This window comes from Dipodomys spectabilis, unplaced genomic scaffold (genome assembly GCF_019054845.1).
Source record: "Dipodomys spectabilis isolate Male_0828 unplaced genomic scaffold, ASM1905484v1 ptg000002l, whole genome shotgun sequence".
Lineage (NCBI taxonomy): Eukaryota > Metazoa > Chordata > Mammalia > Rodentia > Heteromyidae > Dipodomys > Dipodomys spectabilis.
Window position 1 is genome coordinate 10,525,046 of NW_024870679.1, and position 18,967 is coordinate 10,544,012.

General features: G+C 41.3%; 1 protein-coding gene across 2 annotated transcripts in view; it reads right to left on the bottom strand.

Moving 5' to 3' along the window:
• Cdc14a (cell division cycle 14A) overlaps positions 1 to 18,967 on the bottom strand; it is a 150,131-nt gene that overhangs the window by 29,573 nt on the left and 101,591 nt on the right. For both annotated transcript variants that reach the window (XM_042681590.1, XM_042681580.1), the window contains exons 11-13: positions 9,739 to 9,898; positions 4,559 to 4,671; positions 2,227 to 2,274 (exon numbers count right to left, since the gene is read on the bottom strand). In XM_042681590.1, the coding sequence (XP_042537524.1) occupies positions 2,227 to 2,274; positions 4,559 to 4,671; positions 9,739 to 9,898 (321 nt within the window). The remainder of the gene's footprint in view (positions 1 to 2,226; positions 2,275 to 4,558; positions 4,672 to 9,738; positions 9,899 to 18,967) is intronic.

Consider the following 18,967-nt stretch of genomic DNA (forward strand, 5'->3'; position numbering starts at 1 on the left):
GGTATGTGGAATCTTCAGCAGCAAACTAGGATAAGATAAATAAGTCTCAGGGGTGTGGACACAGGTCCTAAGCATGGTGAGAATGGCATCTGACACTGCTGGATGCACATGGTGTGTGTGTGTGGGGGGGGGGGGGGTCCCTCTTGTCAGCACAAAGGACTAGGTTCCTCATCCAAAGCCAGCATGCTAGCAAGTGGGAGAGCTGAGACTCAAACCAGGCTATGTGTGGCATTTCCTCTCCTTACCACTGATACTGGTGCTTCCAGTGGTTTTGAGATCCTACTCTAAACTGTCCTTCCTTTTCCTTCCTGCCATCATTACATCTGTCCTACCTACCAGGGCCATCTGGGAAAACCTTATTTCTACATTCCAATGATGAATGGCTTCTGGTGAAATCTAAAAGAGCGAATCATGTCAGATCAACGTTTCACCTTTCCTTGATGCCCAGAAAACCTGAATTTCTTGGTGTGGCTCACAAACAAACAAAACAGCCACAAGAAAAAAATACCCAATATCTGGCATTTGACTCTCTACCCAGGCCCTGCTCTCAACCTTCACCTGTTAGATATCTGACTCCAAATACACAAAAGACCTGGTGCTTCCTGACTGGCCTTTGGTATGGTAGTTCATGTCAGGGCATCATCCGCTCCCTGCCTTCCCCTACCCCACCTCTGCTCTCCCCCCACCCTTCACCTGACACACCCCTACAGCCTGCCTGCGAATTACCAACCAGTTGTTAACCTACACAGGAAGCTTACTCCAAATTCCCAAGCAGGGCAAGTACTATCATTCATCATAATATCCGTGCTGTATCTCGTACATCATAGTTCAAGCTGGAGATTGACCAGACAAACTGACTTCTCTACAAAAATTATCTCCAAAACCCTGTCCTCTACAAGTAAGCCAGGAACTGAAAGCCTCAAAGATCCCAGAATCTTAGGGAAGTGTGTATATGTGTGTAGGAAGTGTCTGTCTGTCTGTCTGTCTATCGCGCGCACACGCACTTGGGACTTGAGCTCTATCACTTGAGCCACAGCTCCACTTCTAGCCTATTTGGTACTTTGAGCAAAGGATCTTATGTACTTTCCTGCCTGAGATGGCTTCAAACAGAGATCTTCAGATCTCAACCTCCTGAGTACCTAGGATTACAGGTGGGAGCCACCAGCCACCTGGCTCATCTGATTTTTTTTTTTTTTTTTGTCTATTTCCTTCACTTGACTTGTCTCTAAACATCCACCAGTTGGACAAAAGGGGGGAAAAATGGCTCAAACCTGGATAACCAGGCTCAATCATGATTTTAATACCAAATATATTTAGTCCTAGGCAAATCATATGATGTTAGCTGGACTTTGGCCTTCCCATCTACTAAAGAAAAGCACTTTGACTTGTAGACTCTTTCCTTGTTTATCAACCTTCCCTAACAGCCTATTAATGGCATGTTTTGCCTCAAAACAGAGCTGGAAAGCTTGTACAAGGATGTGGTTCAAGCTCCCAGACAAGCCATTTTTCTCCCTCTCAGAATACCCTCCACAGGACAATTCTAAGCTTAAAGATGAATAGGAAGTAGTCTTGGCCAAACACTTCTACTGAAGTTGGCACACACTATGTTGGATCCTAGTTCCACTGTAGAAATACTTGGGATGTTTTCCCAGAAAAAAAAAAAAATACAAAAGTTTCCTCCTGCCATGAAAAGACAAGGAAGGAAACAGAACTATACATAAAAGGAAGAAAGAATTGGCACTGGTGGCTCACGCCTGTAATCCTAGCTACTCCGGAGGCTGAGATCTGACAAAACTAGCTGGGGTAGGAAAACCCTCATGAGACTCTTGTCTCCAATTAACCACTCGAAAACTGGAAGTAGTGCTGTGGCTCAAAGTGGTAAAGTGCTAACCTTGAGCAAAAGAGCTCAGGGACAGCGCCCAGGTCCAAAGCTCAGCTCCCATGACCACCCACCCCCCCCCAAAAAAAAAGTTAAACTTAAAAAATAATAATACTAAAGCATTTTGTAACCATCAGGAACACAAGTTGGGCTTGGGGTTGTAGCTCAAGGGTAGAGAGATTGTCTAGCATGCAGACAGCCATGGATTCCATCTCTAGCACAAAATAAAACAGCAAAAAGTTATCTTCACAGTCTACGTTCCTCAGGTTGAGGCTTAGGAAATAAGCTAAAAGGTAGCATGTGTGTATGGGGTACTAGAAAGTCAACAATGGCCTTGGTAACCATACCTAAATGGCTGGAACACTGCACGTGGGTGCCCTTTTGTGTCATCGGACCTGTGGACCAAAGACAAGTGCTCAAGCATTAGCAGATTCACACATTTCAACAGCAGCAAAAGGCACAGCACATGCAGTCAGATCAGCAAAATGATTAGCTTGCCAAAAGGCAAAACCTCCCAAGCACAAATTTGTATTTATCCACTTTATAAAATAAACCCTACAGCCAGACGCTGGTAGCTCACACCTGTAATCCTAGCTACTCAGGAGGCTGAGATCAAAGGATGGAGATTCAAAGCCAAGCCAGCAGCAAGATCTGTGAGACTTTTATCTCCAACAAGCTCAGCAAAAGAGCTGGGAATGGTAGATCACTAGCCTTGAGCAAAATAGCTCAGGAGCAGCACCCAGGCCTTGATTTCAAACCCCAAAATTGGCAGAAAAAAAAAAAACACAGCCAGCAGGAAATCTATTTAAATATTTGGCTTTATCATGAATATTATTGACATCATCTTAATTTTAAGTCAGAATGTGGTACTGCATTCACTTAGGATAAAACAAAATGTTCCATGATGATAGTATCACGACAGTATTAAGAAGACTAAATCATAAAAGGTCAGAAAACTTCTGACAGTTAAAATGGACTGAAAATAATTCTATCTGGAGAAGCTTTCTAAAATTTGCGGGGCAGAGCTTCATTTCTTTTGCCTATTTACTTGCCAACTTGTACTTTCTTCTAAAACCTCCCTCCCTCCTCTCTTGAAGAATTTTTAAAAATTAACTGGGGATAGCTCAGGGGAAAATATCTGCCTAGCATGCTCAAAGATCCTGGGGTGGATCTCCAGTTCAATATAGAAAAAAAAAATAGGCCTTAAAATCAGACATAAATTAACTTGGAATTGATTTAAATTATATGTACATATACTATATGGTACTCTATAGATAGATGATAGATAGAGAGATAGATAAATAGATAGATAGATAGATAGATAGATAGATAGATAGATAGATAGATAGATAGATAGATAGATAGATAGAAAAGAATAGAAAATATATAGTGCTGGGTATCAAACTCCATTCATCAGGGAAATGCCAACCTTGCTAACACCAAGCAGTAACCCCAAAGTGAATGGCCATACCTTTTGTGTTCCCTAGCTAGCCCTTATATTCACTTAGCCTCTGGCATGGCTCTTTGCCCACAGCAGGTACTTGGCAAATGGAACTTTTCTCCTCGACCCCCCCTAGTGGAAGTTGATGTTTTCTACTAAACACAAGGCCTGACCTCCAATTTTCTCATTGTACTAGTGAAAATCAGAACCTCAGAAGGTACTCTTTATCTGTGTGGGTATGGAAGTACTGAGGCTTGAACTCAAGGCCTGGTTCTTTCACTCAAGGCTGTCATTCTACACTTGAGCCACACCTCCACTCTGGCTTTTTCTCTGGCTAACTGGAGAAAAAAGTCTCAAGTATTTTCCTATCCAGACTGACTTTGAACTGAGATGCTCAGATCTCAGCCTTCTGAGGAGCTAGGATTACAGCTAGGAGCCACTGGTCCCTCACTATGAACTTTGACTTCTTAGGTGTCAACTAGCATTCAAAATTTCATCTTTAATTAAGAGTTATAACACACAAAAGCTGAGTTCTCTAGGAGTCTGTCTGATGTTTACTATTGCAGGAAAATATTTTTCCTGCCATCGACTTCTATTTCTCATTTATTAAGTCAAAAGAGAATAGATATCTCCCATTATTCATTTGTGGTCTACAACTTTGCAGGAAAAAATCTTGATGGTATTTGTGGATTTTTGCACTCACATTGATTCTGTGACCTTGGTGGGTTTCTTTTGTTTTGGTTCTGCTTTGCTTTAAATTCATTCTGAATTATCAGCAGGTTTTAAAACCCGAGTTCCAAAGCTGTTTCCCCATGATTCTGATGAGTAATTTTGGACTTCAAAGTCGAGTTGATTTATAACTTAGCAGGCATACATAAATATTCTTTATTCTATTCTCAGAAATAGGAGGTAAAGCCAGGGAAACTGTGGGAAGAACCAGGGCTTTGAACACTACTTCTCTACAACACAGGCCACTAGACTAGAAACCCACTCCTGGGAATTTGAAACAGAGAAGCAGAGATAACTATTTCACAGAGTCAGACAGAATTCCACAGACTCCGATTATAGCACTTGCTTTCAGTTTCTAAAACTTCCCAACAGTGATTAAAACACATAATAAACATCACAGAAAAGGTGAGATGGAACACAGAAGATTAACTTGGCGTTTGTAGAATTATATTTTGAAAAGATTAAACATTTCTTCCACAAATGAATATAAGAGTTGAAGGGAGATCTACCTAAATACACTGGACGGGGAGGGGCGTGGCTGTCTCTGACTTTTTAAGGCACGTAGTTTGTCTCCCTGGGTTATGTTACTTTTCATTTCCATCTCTTCATCCTCTTCTAAGTCCTGAAAAACAAATGCATGGCCCCATTATTGTGAACAGTTGGGCTCCTTACTATGTTTTCTTAACAGATAACAGATCTTCAGTGCTTATAGATACATCATTGATAAGTAATCTTCTCACAAATTATCTTAATTGCCTTCGGAACTTGACATCCAAACAGACAATAAAGAATGCACAACTAGCCAGGCACTAGTGGCTCACGCTTGTTATCCCAGCTACTCAGGAGGCTAAAATCTGAGGAAGGAGAAACTCCATGAGATTCTTATCTCCAGTTAAGCAGAAGGAAAAAGCTGGAAGTGAGGCTGTGGTTCAAGTGGTAGAGTGCTAGCCTTGAGCAAAAAAAAAGCTCAGGACAATGTCTGGACCCTGAGTTCAAGCACCAGGATTGCAATAATTTTTTAAAAATAAAAAAGAATGCACAACTCTTTGTCATTTAAATACACTGATCAAATTCCAAATCAAAGAAGTATGGTTATAAATGTGCTAGAATATGAAAGGTGCTGATTGTTCCAGTAGACAACCTAGTGTGGCTCAGTCCTGCTTTGGAACAGGAACTAATAGACTGACTCAACAGATATAGTATCAGTGTGTTCCAGAAAGGTCTAGGAGCCATTCTTCCAGTTTCTCACATTGTTTACAAAATTACAAGATAAATTCAGGTGCCAGCAGCTTATGCTTGCAATCTGAGCTGCTCAGGAGGCTGAGAGCTGAGGATAGCGGTTCAAAGGCAGCCCAAGCAGAATAGTCAGTAGGACTTTATCTCTCCAATTAACCACCAAAAAGCCAGAAGTGGAGGTGTGGCTCAAGTACCAGCCTTGTGCCAGAAAAAAAAAAATGCTAAGGGAGAACATGAAGTCATAAGTTCAAATCCCAGTAATAGCACACACAAAGAGAAAATACTGAGCACAGAGATTATTAAACCACCTATAGAAAATGTCACCAGGCCGGGCGCCGGTAGCTCATGCCTGTAATCCTAGCTACTCAGAAGGCTGAGATCTAAGATCTCGGTTCAAAGCCAGCCCAGGCAGGAAAGTCTGTGAAACTCTTATCTCCAATAAACCACCAGAAAACCAGAAGTGGCGCTGTAGCTCAAGTGGTAGAGCACTAGCCTTGAGCTAAAGAGCTGAGGGACAGTGCTCAGGCCCAGAGTTCAAGCCCCACGACCGACTAAAAAGAAAAAGAAAAAAAAAAGAAAAAAAAAATGTCACCAGAAGCCAAACACATTAACATTTGGGCACAGCCTTCTAGAATTTTCCCTATGCTAGATACAGCCTTCAACATACTTCTCCCTTACAAAACTAGGTTGTAGGATATATAGTGCTTTATGAGTTGCTTTCTTTCCCCCATTTAACATACATAGCAAAAGTGTTTCCAGCTAAATTTGAAAACATTGTCCACATTATCACTTCATAGTCTCATAAAACACCACTGTCTCACCAGGCCACGCTGTGTTATTTAACAAACGCTCTGGGACGGGCCGTTTTGTCTCTCGTCCTGGCTACACACGGCTGTACAGCATGCTTCTTAGAACACTGCCCTATTATTGCCTTGAAACTCATTCACAGAGGTAGAATTGATACAATCACTTCAAAGTCATCTTCTGCACATTAGCAAATTTCCCTACAAAATATCTACCTCATTTTAAACTCCCTACTAGCAAAGTTGAAGAGCTTTTAAGTCCTTCAATCCTTGCTAGTACTGCATCCATTCCTTTGACATTTGATAGACATGCATAAATAGCACCTCATCATTTCAATTCGTGTTTCTTCCATTACGAGGGAAGTGGAAGGTACTTTATGTTCGGCAGCCATAAAGGTTCTAGCACCTGGACTTTTCACATTGATTTGAAACAGCTCTGTGCCCCTCCCTCCTCTGCATAGATTGCGAACATTTATTTCTAGTTGCTCCCTATGAGGAAAGTGAATTGGGAATGGAGAGGGGCCGGCTGCACATCTGCCACCCTAGTGACACAGGGACATTCAGAGAGAAGGATCACAGTCTAGGCTATTTCTGGCATGAAGTGAGACTATCTCAAAAATTACCAATGCAAGCTGGGTGCCAATGGCTCACACCTACAACTCTAGCTACTCAAGGGACTGAGATCTGAAGCGGTGCTGTGGCTAAAGTGGTAGAGTGCCAGCCTGGAGCGATAAAGCTAAGGGACAGCACTCAGGCCCTGAGTTCAAGCTACAGTATCAGCACACAAAAGGAGGGGAGAAGGGGTGGAAAGAAAGGAAAAAAGGAAGGAAAGAGAGAGGGAGGGAAGGAAGGAAGGAAGGAAAGAATGAAGGAGGGAGGGAGGGAGGGAAAGAAGGAAAATAATCAAAATGCAAAGACAGGCTGGCAGAGTGGCTCAAGTAGTACTAGAGTTCTTGCTTAGCAAGTACAGGGCTTTCAGTTCAAACTCCAGTACTGCTAAAAGCAGGGAAGGGAAGGCTGGGGGAAGGGACGGGGAAGGGAAAGACAGAGGAATGAAGGAGAGGGATATGGGAGGGGAAGAGAGGGGCAGGGAAGGAACAGAGGGGAGGGACAGAAGGAAGGAAGGAGAGAGACAGGGGAGGAATAGGGGAGAGGAGGGGTGGAATAGAAGAGGAATAGGGAAGGGAAGGGGAGGGGAAGCAAAGCAGAGAATGACCCAGACAGGAGCAGGGTCAGACCCACATGGGTTGGGGTGGGGGGATGTTGAGTGTTTTCTCCAGTACCTAGGCCAGCACAGAGGACCTAGCTCAACAAAGGAAAAGACTTTAAGTATTTCTCATGCTTCAAGAAAACTCACTAGTGTCCAGCATGACCTGCCTTGTTCTAGTCAATCTTCTTTCAGAGTCTCTAAATCAGATTGTTACAGAAACTCCTCATAACCAATCACAAGGAAACTCTTGTAGGGGAAAAAAAATCAAATTAATTTCAAGTCTCCACTTCCAATCTTTTATTGGTTTTTTTTTTTCAAAGCAACCTCTAGAGGAATGTAACTGTCGCCCTTCATGTACAATCTACATAAACCCACAACTCCTCTGGGCTTCTGCCCTGAATCCAACAGCAATTCTTGACTTCTTGCTTCCACTTGGAATTTACAAGAACCATTAAGATACCACTAAAGCTATGAAGACCACTTCGGAGTCACCGATTTCCCCAGTTCCGTGCCTGGCACCAGACGAACAGGGCAAGGCAGAAAAAGAGTTTGGATGTTTCTTGAACCCATCACCCAACACCTATAAAGTGGTTCAAAGGCCATAGCTAGGTCACTATGTAAAATACCAGCCACATCATCATTCCCTGGCCTCTCTGAGGACAGGTATAACTGGCTAAAGTTAATGGAATTATTTGGTGATGTTTGCGCCAAAATTCATTTTTTGTATTCCTCCAGAATTTACCATTCACAAGGTAATGTATTAGAGTATGACACGGAGCATTCCTCAATGGATATTTTTATAAATAAAAGAGGCTGCCTTGTCCCTTAGCTCTGTGAGGACAAAAAGGAAAAGTATCATCTATGAACCAGAAATCAGCTTCTTTACCAGACACTGTGCCAGGATCTTGAACCCTACAACCTCCATAACTATGAGAAATAAACTCCTGTTGTTCGTAAGCCATACAGATGATGGTGATTTGTTATAGCAACTTGAATAAGCCGAGGTTGGACAGAGTAAGGCTGAGTGGGAAAGCAAACAGCCATCAAAATAAATATTTGTATTTAAAATTAGCATAGCTTACATATCAATAATAGTGCAGTCCTTACTCTTCCAGAGATAAAGAGTTAATTCTTCTTTAGTTTAATAAGTAGGGGTCTAAACAAGGATGAGAATGAAATATTCTAGCTAGCAGATAGTCATTAATACAGAGAAAGCATGATGATCTTGAAAGTTATGTTCCTAAGATAAAGGGTAGCTTTCTCTTTTTTTTCCCCCTTTGATGTTGGTACTGAAGTCTGCATTCAGGACCTGGGCACTGTCCCTGAACTTTCTCACATGAGGCTAGCACACTACCATTTGAGCCACACTCTACTTCTGGATTTTTGGTGGTTAATAAGAGATAAGAATCTCATAGACTTTCCTGCCTGGGCTGGCTTTGAATCTTGATCCTCTGATCTCAGCCTCCTCAGTAGGTAGGATTACAGGTGTGAGCCATTGGCCCTTAGCCTAGAGGAATACATTCAATTTGTCTTTTCTGAGGTCAAAATTCAAAGCCCTATTTACTTGAATTCACCCTGAAAAGAAAATGATGATCAGAGCCAGAAAAGAGAAAGAAAAAAAAAAAAAGGTATTCTCATTTAACAGTATTAATCATATTAAAATGTTATTTCTAGGGCTGGAGACATGGCTCAGGTGGTAGGTAGAGCACCAACCAATGAGCAAGAAGCATCAGATAACCATGTCTGAGTCCTAAACATAAATAAATTAAATTAAATTAAAAACTGTTAGTTCAGACCATCTCTTAGCTTTTAGCAAACCAGACTGCACCACAGAGGCAAGAAAAAAAAAATCAAGCTATACTCTGAATGTGAAGAAGATTTATATTTCCTCAGGACAGATGAGTCACAGGGTTTTCAAACCAGTTCCCATCTGCCCCCTGGTCTCCAGCCTTTGTCCTTGAAGAAAACCCACTCACCTCATGTCCAATCACTTTGGGCTTGCTTTTCTTCTAAAAGAACAGAGGGATGCTAGCTGTTCACCTGTGAGTGCTGTCATGCATTCGCCCCATGCTAGTTTGAGTCTAAATGCTAAAAGGACCAGCTCAGCTGGTGGAGTGGTTGCTTGGCAGGTGCAAAGCCTGGAATTTAAATCTGGATATCTACTTCTATTTTCAAATAGAGAATTTGCTTATTCTATTTTTTCCCTATAAATACTCTCCTCATCAGAATAGCTTCCTTAATGATTCTACTCCTTTAATGATAGCTTCTTCTATTTTTTATAGGGCCATTGGCTTCTGTGCTCTGATTTGCATGTAGATGCATCCACACCTAAAATGATGGCTCTCAATAAGGGCCTCACAGGAAGAGCCTACTTGCTTTATTTATTCATTTGGGGGCAAATAAGTAATAAGGTGCTAGAATTTTCTTGGGGAAAACTTACCTCTCCAAACTTGTCTATGTTTTGTACTTTGGGTAAGTTTCCAGAAATTGACATTTCATCCAAGCTAGAAAGAATTTTATTAAGACTTCCTTCACTGGATTGTCTGTTTTTCAATTTCGATCGGAAAATGTCTCCTTGGACCCACAGCGATGCTTGTTTCCTGAGAAAAGAGAGAGAGAGAGAGAGAGAGAGAGAGGGAGAGAGAGAGAGGGAGAATAAAAAACATGATACCTTTAAAAAATAACAAGAAACATTTATAAATCAGATTAAAAAGATTTCAAAGTTTTAGACAATAAAATCTCTTTTCACCAAATTACATTAAAGGCAAACATCTTCCCACATTAGTCATTGTATAACCTTATATGGGAAGTATCTATTAAGGTCCTCAGAATAGAGTCCATTTGAAGTCTGTAAGCTATTTTTCAGGTAGCAATTGGATATGCTTGCTCATAAAAAATGGCGTGACTAAACTTGAAAACACGGGTGAAAGAACTTGAGTTCCACGGAGACAAAATGTCAGCGGTGTGAAGGTCAGAGCCCTTCAGTGTAAAGGCTGAACACATACTTGTGTGAGCAACATGAAAGACCCTCAACACAGAACTTTAGAAAACAGAAACTTAGAAACTTTAGTCCTAGTGGGGCAGTGGCTCATACCTATAATCCAAGCTACTCAAGAGGCTGAGATCTAAGAATCCTGATTTGAAGCCAGTCCAGGCAGATAAATCTTCAAGACTCTTATCTCCAAGTAACAGCAAAAACTCAGGGAAAGCTCAGGGACAATGCCCAGGTCCTAGAGTTCAAGCCTCAGGACTGGCACACAAAAGTTAAATGAATAAATGAATGAATTAAATAAATAAAAAACAGCACTGTGGCTTCAATGAGATAACAGACTCATCAAGGATATTATACCAAATAAAAAAATAAATTTTCTTTCTTAAAGCATCAGACAGACAGAATGCTCCACATAACACAGAATTTATAACCTGAGGAGAAAGCAATGAAAATACCCGCCCCGCCCCCACCCCCTCCTACCCCCCTCCCTGCCCCCAGCTGGTTTACTGGGGCTTCAGAAAGCAATCCTTCTGCTCTTGCAAGAAGTTTATTCTCAAATCAGAACATTAGACGGCAGCAACATTTTACATGTACATTTAAGCGTAGCCATCCGTATTTGGGTATCATCTTACAAAAATGCTCATTGTATGCGATACAAAAATGCTCATTGTATGCGATACAAAAACGTTTATGAAGCATCATTTGCAAGAGTGAAATACTAAAGGCTTCTTATGGGAAAACCACATCCGTTGGTGAAATATTACACAGCTGCTTAAAAACCTACCTCATACCTACACATACTGGGAAAGAGTGGCTATGAAATGCAGTATAATGAGTGAAAAATACAAGCAACAGAGTATGCAAGGTATGATTCTGTGTGTGTTAAAAAGGAAAAAGAAGGTGGGCTGGCTGGAGATATTGTTCAAGTAGAATAGTGCCTGCCTAACAAACAGGATGCTGAATTCAAACCCAGGACACCAAAAAGGAGACAGATGATAGATAAGAGATAGAAAGGGGTGTTGAGAGATGATTGATAAAGATAAATGATAGGGCCGGGAATGTGGCTTCGTGGTAGAGTTCTCCTCTAGCATGCACAAAGCCCTGGGTTGAATTCCTCAGTTCCATATACACATCAAAAGCTGGAAGTGTACCATGTTTCAAGTGGTAGAGTGCTAGCCTTGAGCCAAAGAAGCTCAGGGACAGTGCCCAGGCCCTGAGTTCAAGCTCCAAAACTGGCAAAAAAGAAACAGGAAAACAAATATAAAAGATAGATAAGAAAGAAAAAGAAAGAAAGAAAGAAAGGTAGGATAGGATGGGGGTGGATGGTTACAATGTTAACAAAAAGTTTACAGATATTTGTAAGAATACACACACCTAGATATTAACTAGTTACTTCTGAGAATGGTGATAAGGGAAAGTTTCATTTCCTACTATTCTGTAAGTGTGTTTATTTTTTTAAAACAACATGTTTGTTCATTTTCTAGGGTGTATTTAAGTTCTGTTAAACTATGTGCTTATTCACTTTTGTAAAAACAAATAAATCAAAGTGATAAAAAAATAAAATAAAAAATGAAAGTAAGTAAAGATCAAAGTAGAACCAGGCTAGGAAACTTTAAAGTTACAAGAGAGGGTAAACAACACATCTCCACACATTCTGAACAGTATATATAAAGTAGAATAATGCAAAAAGGTTTAACAGCATGGGATGGGGCTAGATGGTTGGGAGACTTGGGGGCAGGGAGGTACTGGGGTTTGAACTTAGGGCTTCACATTTGCTAGGCAGGCACTCTACCACTTGAGCTTCTATATCTTTTGGTTCTAGTTATTTTTTTTCTTTTAGCACATCAGTTACATTTTATAATTCTATTATAAACACTTGCTTCAAGTTCTTTTATGAAAAGGATAATTCATAAGTTAAATACACAAATATGTATTCATTATAGATGAAAAGCCTTTTGCTAGTGATGGTGTTTAATTATAGCACTATTTACACTCCAGTAACTTTTCTTGATGGGAAAAAAAAAAAAAATCAAGAAATCATGGAGCGTTTAGTTTTTTGAAATAGGGTTTCACTTTTTCCCCAGGCTAGCCTAGACCAAGACCCGCCTATTCACACTTCCCATTATAGCTGAGAATACAGGCTACATATACATCCAGCTTTCTGCTCAGGTCGGGGTCTCACAGACTTGTTTTTCCTCCTGGTCTCAGCCTTCTGCTGACATCACTGGGATGACAGGTGCAGGAAGTTTCCAGGTTACAGTAAGAAAAGTAAAGCATCAAAATCCAGTGTCATGAGCTCTGTGACCAAGATTCACATAGGACCCAAGGAGAAGGGGCCTCAACTCGGAAAATCAGAAATCCCCTAAGAACCGGGAGAGACATTTCAGTCAATACTAGATCACCTATTTGTAGAGGGTCCCATAAGATCATAATGGAATTGAAAGATCCTAGTGACATTGTAACCACTAGCAACAGCACAGCACAACGTGTCACTCACGTTTGTGGTAAACAAAGCTGTTGTGCCATCAGTCAGGTAAAAGTATAGCACAGAAAATTATGTACAGTACATTAGATTTGATATTCACCTTTATATATATAAAACTATATATATGTTTATATATACACTTATATAGTTATCTATGATATATAATTATATATGAGGTAGAAAGATATAGTAGAATATATTGTATACAGTATAATATAATTAATAACATATTGTATTATATATAAATGTATCATAAGTAATATGTTATAAAAATACATAATATAATACAATATAATTATATATACATATACGCATACATTTATCATTTTTGTTTGTTTTTTGCCAGTCCTGGGGCTTAGACTCAGGGCCTGGATATTGTCCCTGAACTTCTTTTGCTCAAAGCTAGCACTCTACCTTGAGCCACAGTGCCACTTCTGGCTTTTTCTGTGTATGTGGTACTGAGTAATCAAGCTCAGGACTTCATGCATGCTAGGCTAGCACTCTACCACTAAGCCACATTCCCAGCCCTCTAGCATTGTTTTAGAGTGCCTTCCATCTACTTTTTTTTTTTTAATGTCTAAGCTGGGCACCAGTGGCTCATGCCTGTAATCCTGGCTACTCAGGACCCTGAGATTTAGAAAGTCATAGTTTGAAGCCCATCCCGTCAGGAAAGTCTACAAATACTCCATCTAGCAAAAAGCTTGGCTCATGGCATGGATGAAGTGGAAGCATACCAGATGAGCAAGCAAGCCAAGTAAATGCAAAGCTGTGAGTCCAATCCTGGTACCACCAGAAGAAGAAAAAAAAATACTGTAAAACACTATGCCAAGTTAACTGGCAGCAGCCTCATCCATCTACACTTCCTATGTCTCTTAACCTCAACAAGAGGCCATGTTAGTTGATCATCTATATTATCTCGGTCTCTAGATAACTCTATATCACTTTCCCAGGGTGATGGAACTGCCTGGAACACATGTCTCCCCATAGATGCCTGTCCTTAAGCAAAACATGAATGTTTCTAGAAAGATAAGCAGGACATACCCGGCAAAGAATATCCCCTCAAGCAAAGCAAACAGTGCGCACAGGCTGGGAAAAGATGATTTCAAAGAACACAGCATGTTCAGGGAACAAGACTGTTTCCTTTGGCTTAAAGCAGAGGCCTTCAGAAAAGTGGGTGTGCACCAACTTATGTTTACAACAGGCCCTGCCCGCCAGGAGATGGGATTTAAATATGCTGCCTGGAATCAAGAGAAGAGGCTGTGAGATCTTCAGACATAAAAATCTCCAAGTAGGGACAGAGGCAGAGAAGAAGGGACCAAGAGGCTAAGTGGATTAAAGGGAAAAAAAATCCAATTCCAAAATAAGTAATACATTGGGAAATCGGCTACTGTTGCCAACATTAAGAGGAAATTTGCCAAGGGAGGGCTTTCCTTTGCTTGGTTTTAACAGATTCAATCTATCCCATCTCTGGGAAGACTTGATTTGAACCTGAATATTAACAACGAAGAAGGTGTCAGAGCCGATGTGAGTGTTGCTAAGGAATGCAGAAAGCAAGCCAGCCCTCCTTCAGACAAAAGCACCTTTCACATAAATACCTTTTTATTGATACTGAAAGCCATAATAGCTTTTATTGTGGTGTCTGTTACTCCTTAAAAACCCCATCTCAAACAAAAGCGGTAAAACATGTATTTTTTTTTAAGTATTTAGCATTTAAAACTCTCATCTTAGGAAGCTTAACACATCCACTGAAAATAAATCCTCTGATAATGTGATGTGTTTTCTAAGATGTGTTTTCTGCTATCAGAACAAGGGCTTTGAAATAACAGGAAGCAGTTCCTCTCGATTTGAACAGGGTTTCGCTGAGACGAGGCCAGGGTTGGGGATAGGGCTCCTGATCATATCCTAGATCTGGATTGGTTAGGTTGGAGCTAGCCAAGTACCAGGTGTGCGAAATGAACTAAATCTCCCTGTCTCTGCATGGAACAAACTGGTAGTTGGTTTTCACAGAGAGAATTCGAATTTCCTTGTAAATGTGTGTTCATAATACTGCAATGGAATGCAAGTCAGTTATAAATACTACTGGGTTTGAATTCCAACACCATAGAACTGTGTGTTTGTGTGTGTGTGTGTGTGTGTGTGTGTGTGTGTGTAATGCACATATGCACCAGTACTAAGACTTGAACTCAGGGTCTGTGTGCTTTCACTTGGCTTTTTCACTCAAAGCTGGTGCTCTACCACTTGAGCCACAGCTCCACTTCCAGCTTATTTTTCTTTTTTTTTTTTTTTGGGGGGGGGGTCCGGTCGTGGGGCCTGGGCGCTGTCCCTCAGCTCTTCAGCTCAAGGCTAGCGCTCTACCACTTGAGCTACAGCACCACTTCCGGCTTTTTTCTTATGTGGTGCTGAGGAATCGAACCCAGGGCCTCAGGAATGCAAGGCAAGTGCTCTACCACTGAGCCAACTTCCCAGCCCCCCAGCTTATTTTTCTTAATTTTATTTTTTATTGTTATTATAAAGGTGATATACAGGGGAGTTATGGGCTACATAAGTCAGGTAAAGAGGGCATTTATTTTTCTTTTTTTCTTTGCCAGTCCCGGGGTTGGAAATCAGGGTCTGGGCACTGCCCCGAGCTTCTTTTTGCTCAAGGCTAGCACTCTACCACTTGAGCCACAGCACCACTCCAGCTTTTGCTGTTTATGTGCTGCTGAGGAATCGAACCCAGGGCTTCAAGCATATTTGGCAAGCACTCTGCCACCACTAAGCCACATTCCCAGCCCAAGAGGACATTTCTTTTTGGACAATGTTACCCCTTCCCTTATGCTCTCCCAGCTTTTCCCTCCTGTCCCCACCCACACATTGTATGGTTCACTTTTAACATCATGTCTACAACAAGGAAAACACCTCTTGCTTCCATTTCCTTTAGTTCATTTCGATAAATATTATTGCATATGATCATAGGCATCGCGCCTTTGTATTCCTCCCCTGAGAGTATCCTACTTTGGTCTCACTGTGTGTGAATGCCTAGACACACCCAGCTTTGGGCTGGTTAATTGAAAATAAGAATAGCAAGCATAAGCAGGGCACCGGTGGCTCACGCCTGTAATCCTGGCTACTCAGGAGGCTGAGATCTGAGGACCTCTACTCAAAGCCAGCCCAAGCAGGAAAGACTGTGAGACTCTTATCTCCAATAACCACCAGACAACTGGAAGTGGCGCTGTGGCTCAAGCAATAGAGCACTAGCCTTGAGCTGAAGAGCTGAGGGACAGCGCCCAGGCCCAGAGTTCAAACTCCATGACCGACGACAAAAAATAAATAAGAGAATGCCAAGTATGATTCTGCTTGGGATGGCTTTGAATTGTGCTCCTCCAATCTTAGCCTCCTCAGAAGTCTTGGTACCACTGCAGCTGCTTGAGGCCGACTTATTCTCCTGCATTTCCTTAAGTCCAGGCCATCGCTATTTTTACAGCACCCTAACTCTTCATCTTTACCACTGCTTCTACTCTGGATGTATTTTTCCTGGGATGATCCAACCCTCACCCCAATGTCCATGCAAAACAACCATTTGGATTATTCTGTATAGAGAAACCCAAACCACATTCCAGCTCAACCTAAGCCTTCTCGAGTTATATCTAGAGTATCATTCTACAACGTACAGATTCTGGCTGTATATATCTTAAGAGAACATTGGAAACAAAAGACTACTACATTGGGCCCTACACCTCAGGACCTTTGTGAGCTGCAAGGCCCCATAAGAACCTATCAGTCCCTTTATGATGAGTCAAAGTGACAGGTAACAGGTCTATATTTAACTCAGGAGGCAGCAAGGTGCCACACAGCGGCAAACAGACCAAATGACAAACCCATCCTGACCCCATCTTTAGACTTCTTATAGGTTGTCTCTGAGAAGCAATGACTCGATAACAAAAGAGCCATATTTGTACCACACTTTAAGAATCTTGAAGCCAGGAGCCAGTGGCTCATGCCTGTAATCCCTAGCTACTCAGGAGGCTGAGATCTGGGGATCGAAGTTCAAAGCCAGCCCATGGAGGAAAATCCATGAGACTCTTATCTCCAATTAACCACTAGAAAACCAGAAGTGGCACTGTGGTTCAAGTGGTAGAACACTAGCCTTGAGTTGAAGAGCTAAGGGACAGTGCCCAGGCCCAGAGTTCAAGCCCCATGACCAACCAAACAAACAAACAAAAAAGAATCTTGAGGATGTCAGGTAGAAGACACATTTTGGTTTCAGAGCGATATTTTTAGCTTAGAAATTTCAAAGGAAAAGGAAAATACTGGATAGTTGCTTTTGCAAACAGGAAGCTTTTTAAAAGAAAATTTTGATCCTAGAAAAAAATTAAATATAAAACATCTGACAGTAACCAAGGAGAGGTTCAGACTGCAAATATATAAATTCATTACCAACTTACAAGAATGATAGCAACCTCTCGTACTGGAGGTTAAGATACAGAAGTTGAACACCTGGTCATATTTCTCACCTTCAAGGATGAACGGGGTATGATAAACTAGCTTTTCTATAGTCACAGATGACTTAAAAAAAAAAAAAGCTCTGATTGGCTTTTCACCTCAGAAACAAAGCGTACAAATCCCTTTTACTTGTTCAGTCATTAGGGACGGCGGAAGCCCTCACAGAAAACTTTTTTTACCTTTCTCATTTCTTTCTTAATGAGTATGTTACTTATTCATGCTTTTGCGTCATCGTTGACTCTCCGTTGCTCATATCATCAGTCTTCAAGGCTTGCAGTATCTCAGTACCCATCTCTGCCTCTTCACCCCAACGTCTAGCCCCTTTGTACATCCCTGTCTCCCTGACCGATTGCAGTCTCCTTTTTAGCCTCTCTGACTCCCATATCTCCATCTATCTGATTCAGCTCACATAGGCTGGCAACCCAGCCTTCCTTAAATAATACTTAGATCACACGACTCCGCCACGTCAAATACTTCAAATTAGAAAGTCTGATGAATAAGAGAAGTTCAGAATATTAGCCACGCACATCATTAAGACCTGTACTTCTGAGCCGGGCACTGGTGACTCACACCTATAATCCTAGCTACTCAGGAGACTGAGATCTGAGAATCGAGGTTCAAAGCTAGAAAATGCCTGTGAGAGTCTTATCTCCAATTAACCACCAAAAAGCTGGAAGTGGAGCTGTGGCTCAAGTGGTAGAGTGTAAACCTTGAGCAGGGAAAGCTCAAGGCCAGCACCCAGGCCCTGAGTTCAATCCCTCTGACCGGCATAAAAATTAATTAATTAACTAATTAATTAAGATCTGTACATCTTACTGAATGTATTTACTGATTCTACAAAAGTGTATTCATTTCCTACGGCCACTTTTAAAAAAAATCATACACACACAGTGATTTAAAAGAATACCAGCTCATGTTCTGGTTCTGGAGTTTGGATGTCTGTGAGCAGTTTCACTGCACCAAAAGCCAGGTGTAGGCAGGGTTGGTTCCTTCTGGAAGCTCTGAGGGAACAATCTCTTCCCTTGCTTTTATCCACTCTTCCTGTTTGCCATACTCCATGGCTTCTTGACCACTGCCCCCACCTTCAAAGTGCATGGGCCCCACTTACTCCACTGCTTCTCCCCCATCAACTCCACCTGCACCCTTCTTTTCTAAGGACCTTGACCTTGTTCTGGGCCCATGAAATAATGCCAGACAATGTCCCCATATCAAGGACAACCACTTCTGCAAAGTTTCCATTTCTGTATAAACTATGTGAGCACGCACACATTTGGGAGACATCATGCAGCTACTACAGCAGGCCTCACATTGAACATTACAACCCTAGAAGGATCACCAATAGAAGGCCTCTCACAGGAAGAAGTCAACATACTTTACTCCATTGTCATCACTAAATCAAACTTAAAATCCTATGCACACCATATAAAACCAAGTTGGGAAGACCAGATAAAAAGATATATCCAAGCAATTAGGAGCTTTGAGCCTCAATTAACAAACATGAGGAGGAGTTTGTTTTGGGTGTGTTTTTTGTTTTGTTTTGTTTTTGTTTTATCTGAGACCAAGACTTGAACTTGGTGTCTGATACTTTTTGCTCTACTATCTGAGACATGCTCCGATCCCACCTTGGTTTTCTTTTTGCTGTCAATATCTCAGTCTTGGACTAAAAAAAAAAAAAGACTGAAAGAAACAAGAAAAGATGGGGCACATATT